Consider the following 3,149-nt stretch of genomic DNA (forward strand, 5'->3'; position numbering starts at 1 on the left):
CTCCTGGGAGAGGCGATGGGAACTGGGACTCGCAGTTCCTGGGACAATCCCAGCCTCATTTGTTTGGTTCCTTGGCCACCAGAACGACCCGACCGGCCCCGTGACTTGGAGCTGACCGACCTGGCCGAGAGGAGCGTGCGGCTGACGTGGATCCCCGGCGATGACAACAACAGCCCCATCACAGGTCAGCCCCTGGTCCCTCTGCCCCGCATCCCTCCCGCCTTCCTCTGCACGGTGGAGGGAAATCATCTCCCCTAACCCCACCTCCTCCGTATTTCCCCCCCCAGACTACATCGTGCAGTTTGAGGAGGACCGGTTCCAGCCTGGCATGTGGCATAACCACTCCAGGTACCCCGGGAGCATCAACTCGGCCATCCTCAGCCTCTCTCCTTACGTCAACTACCAGTTTCGGGTGATTGCGGTGAATGACGTGGGCAGCAGCCTGCCCAGCATCCCCTCCGAGCGATACCAGACCAACGGGGCACGTGAGTACCGGCCTTTCGGTCCCTTCCCGCGGTGCCTTGACCTCATCCTTAGCATCTGGCCACCAATCTTGGTATAGGTTCTTCCCCGTAACGCAAACAGATTTACACAGATGAGGCAATGAGCTGGTCCATGCACATGCTGGCGTGTAATTTTATATATCACATCCTCACACCTACGACTGATGCTCTGCAGAGCAGCAAAACTCAAGATTTATGCAGCGGTCACTCCAGTAGATTCTGCTGAGGGAAAGCCCGGGTTCACCTTACAGAGAGGCTTTCTAAAGAAAGTCTTTCATCCTTTCTGACCACAGGAAGCTCAGAAGCCTCTTGGAAAAGTAGATTTGAGAGTAAACTGGCCACGGGCTAAAGGCATTTTGTTCCAAAATTGCTAATTCACTGCCCGCTGCTCGAGCTGGCCAGGAGCCCACAGCAGTGAAGTGTGCTCCAGTCCACGACCCTGCCTCGGGTCTGCGGTTTGTGAGCCCGGTGCTTTGTACCGGGGAAAATTCACACGAGGGATTCACAGGGAGCTCAGTAGTTTTGCTGCATTTCTTAATTTTCACCATCGCAGAGAGATTTCTGCAATATCTGCTGGCATCTAGTGTTGGCTTTTGACATTGCTCTTGTTGAGGATTTCAGAGGTGGCAGTCTCGGCTCCTGCGGCCTCTTCACAATGGCCGGCTTTCAAAGATTTAGGACATTTTGGAGGGAAAAAAAAAAAAAAAAAGAAAGAGAAAGAGGCTCCTAAATAAACGACCTGGTTTTCAGAGTGCTGAGAGTCTCCTGTTCCATTAACCTGAATGGGAACTTCTGGAAAAATCAGGCCATTAACTTCTGTCTTGGAAGTACTTTTGGCTTGCACTGTAAAGGGTTTTCAACCGCTCAGACGGTCACTTTTCAGCGTTGTAAACTCTTTGTTTTTCTTTTTCAATGTGAATTTCAGGTCCTGAAATCAACCCAACAGGAGTTCAAGGGGTAGGGACCCAGAAAAACAACATGGAGATAACGTGGACGGTGAGTTCTTTGATGCCTGACAGCCACCCGGTATCTTATACCACTGCGGTCACAGATGCTAAGATACAGCAAACTCAGCATCTCTTGTGTGTGTGCTATACCACACAGAATACAACAACCTTAGTGGTGATACAGGAAATGAAAACCAGAGAGGACATTGTTAGTGCCTAGAAGGAGGCTTGCGATAACAATAATTTGCAATAATTGCCTCGAAGCCAAAGGAAAGACGCAGGATCACAGGCAGAGGTTGGGGAGGATGCTCGCTCTGGTTCCTTACGCAGTGAATAGGGCTCACAGACCAGCTCTTGCTTTTCTCATGGACCAGCAGGTGTCATCCACAAATAAGCCAGCAGCGGTAAGGAGGATAGAAACCACAGTGGGAGTGTGGGCTGGAATAAAAGGATACGGTTACTGGTCCTGCTTGGGTTTGGAGGGCGATGACTGGGTATGTCTCTCTTTGGGAACAAAAGTATTGATCTCCGTTGAGGTTTGCTGATGGAGCACAAAACAAGAACCAGCTGCTGAGCAGAACTTTTTTGGAGCTCCTTGACAAGAGAAATACAGTGACTCTTTCTCCTTCTCACTGCCTCTTTCTGTTCTGGTCCGTTAAGCCTCTGAATGCAACTCAAGCTTATGGGCCCAACCTCAGGTACATCGTGAGGTGGCGGCGAAGGGACCCCCGGGGGAGCTGGTACAACGAGACGGTGAGGGCACCGCGGCACGTGGTGTGGAACACCCCCATCTACGTCCCCTACGAGATCAAGGTGCAGGCGGAGAACGACTTCGGGCGAGCGCCGGAGCCCGACACGGTCATCGGCTACTCGGGGGAAGATTGTGAGTATTTCCTCGGCCAGAGGTCTAAGTGTTGCCGAAGGGCAGGATCCCACCCCAGGTCAGTGGGTTGGCACCTGTGCCCGGGACGTAGTCATGGCACTGCTTGATTGGGCACAAAAATCCAGTTACAGGCATTGGAAGAAAGAGGCTTGGCCAGCAGAGACTGTGCTGGGCAATGCCTACAGGACCCAGGTCACTGAGCCTCTGCCTTGCTCTCTGTAAGACCCAGATCACACTTGGAGTGTGGAGGGCAGTAAGATTTCATTTAAGATTCCAATAAACCACATTAAATGTTTTGCCCCTGATATCCATGGAGCACTGAGTTCATCTCAGATGTGAGGTGCTGGCCAAAAGGGCCTTGGTTCATCCTGGACTGGATTCTTGTGCCTTTCTGACAAGCCCAGCTTGGGCTCCTGGTTGCAACACACCATTGCCTCAGCTTATCTTTCCTTAAAGCTCTCCACCTGGTCACACACAACTTGGTTAGTTCTCCTTTCACCTTTTGTCTGGGCTTTTTTCACCTTCTGCACCTGTAGCATTGGGTCACTGAACTGTGGTTATCCTTAGATAACGTGGTTTGCTGCCAACAGCTTTATTTTTAGAGAAATATATATTAGTTCCTCACATTGCAGCATCAGTGGGGGTCCCTGGCTGCATCTCTGCATTACCTGCGCCTGTGCACTGCTGAATTCAGATGAACGGATGTGAAAATAACGGGTAGCTCTGTAACTCTTGGCCATTTGCAGGGGGAAAGGGGCCAGACCCCCTTCTTGCTAATGTGATCTCTTGCAGCAGGACTTCCTGCTATCAACACGG

At 51.4% G+C, this 3,149-nt stretch overlaps 1 protein-coding gene across 1 annotated transcript in view; it reads left to right on the plus strand.

Moving 5' to 3' along the window:
* Positions 1–82: 82 nt before the first annotated feature.
* Positions 83–3,149, plus strand: part of LOC104539300 (neurofascin-like) — a gene marked incomplete at its 5' end in the record, with an annotated part of 30,782 nt that continues 27,715 nt past the window's right edge. Inside the window, 4 exons of the mRNA XM_010182782.1 lie at positions 83–184; positions 288–485; positions 1,429–1,499; positions 2,111–2,333. Of these exons, the coding sequence (XP_010181084.1) occupies positions 83–184; positions 288–485; positions 1,429–1,499; positions 2,111–2,333 (594 nt within the window). The remainder of the gene's footprint in view (positions 185–287; positions 486–1,428; positions 1,500–2,110; positions 2,334–3,149) is intronic.

Source organism: Mesitornis unicolor, unplaced genomic scaffold (genome assembly GCF_000695765.1).
Source record: "Mesitornis unicolor isolate BGI_N332 unplaced genomic scaffold, ASM69576v1 scaffold11584, whole genome shotgun sequence".
In the NCBI taxonomy this organism is placed as follows: domain Eukaryota; kingdom Metazoa; phylum Chordata; class Aves; order Mesitornithiformes; family Mesitornithidae; genus Mesitornis; species Mesitornis unicolor.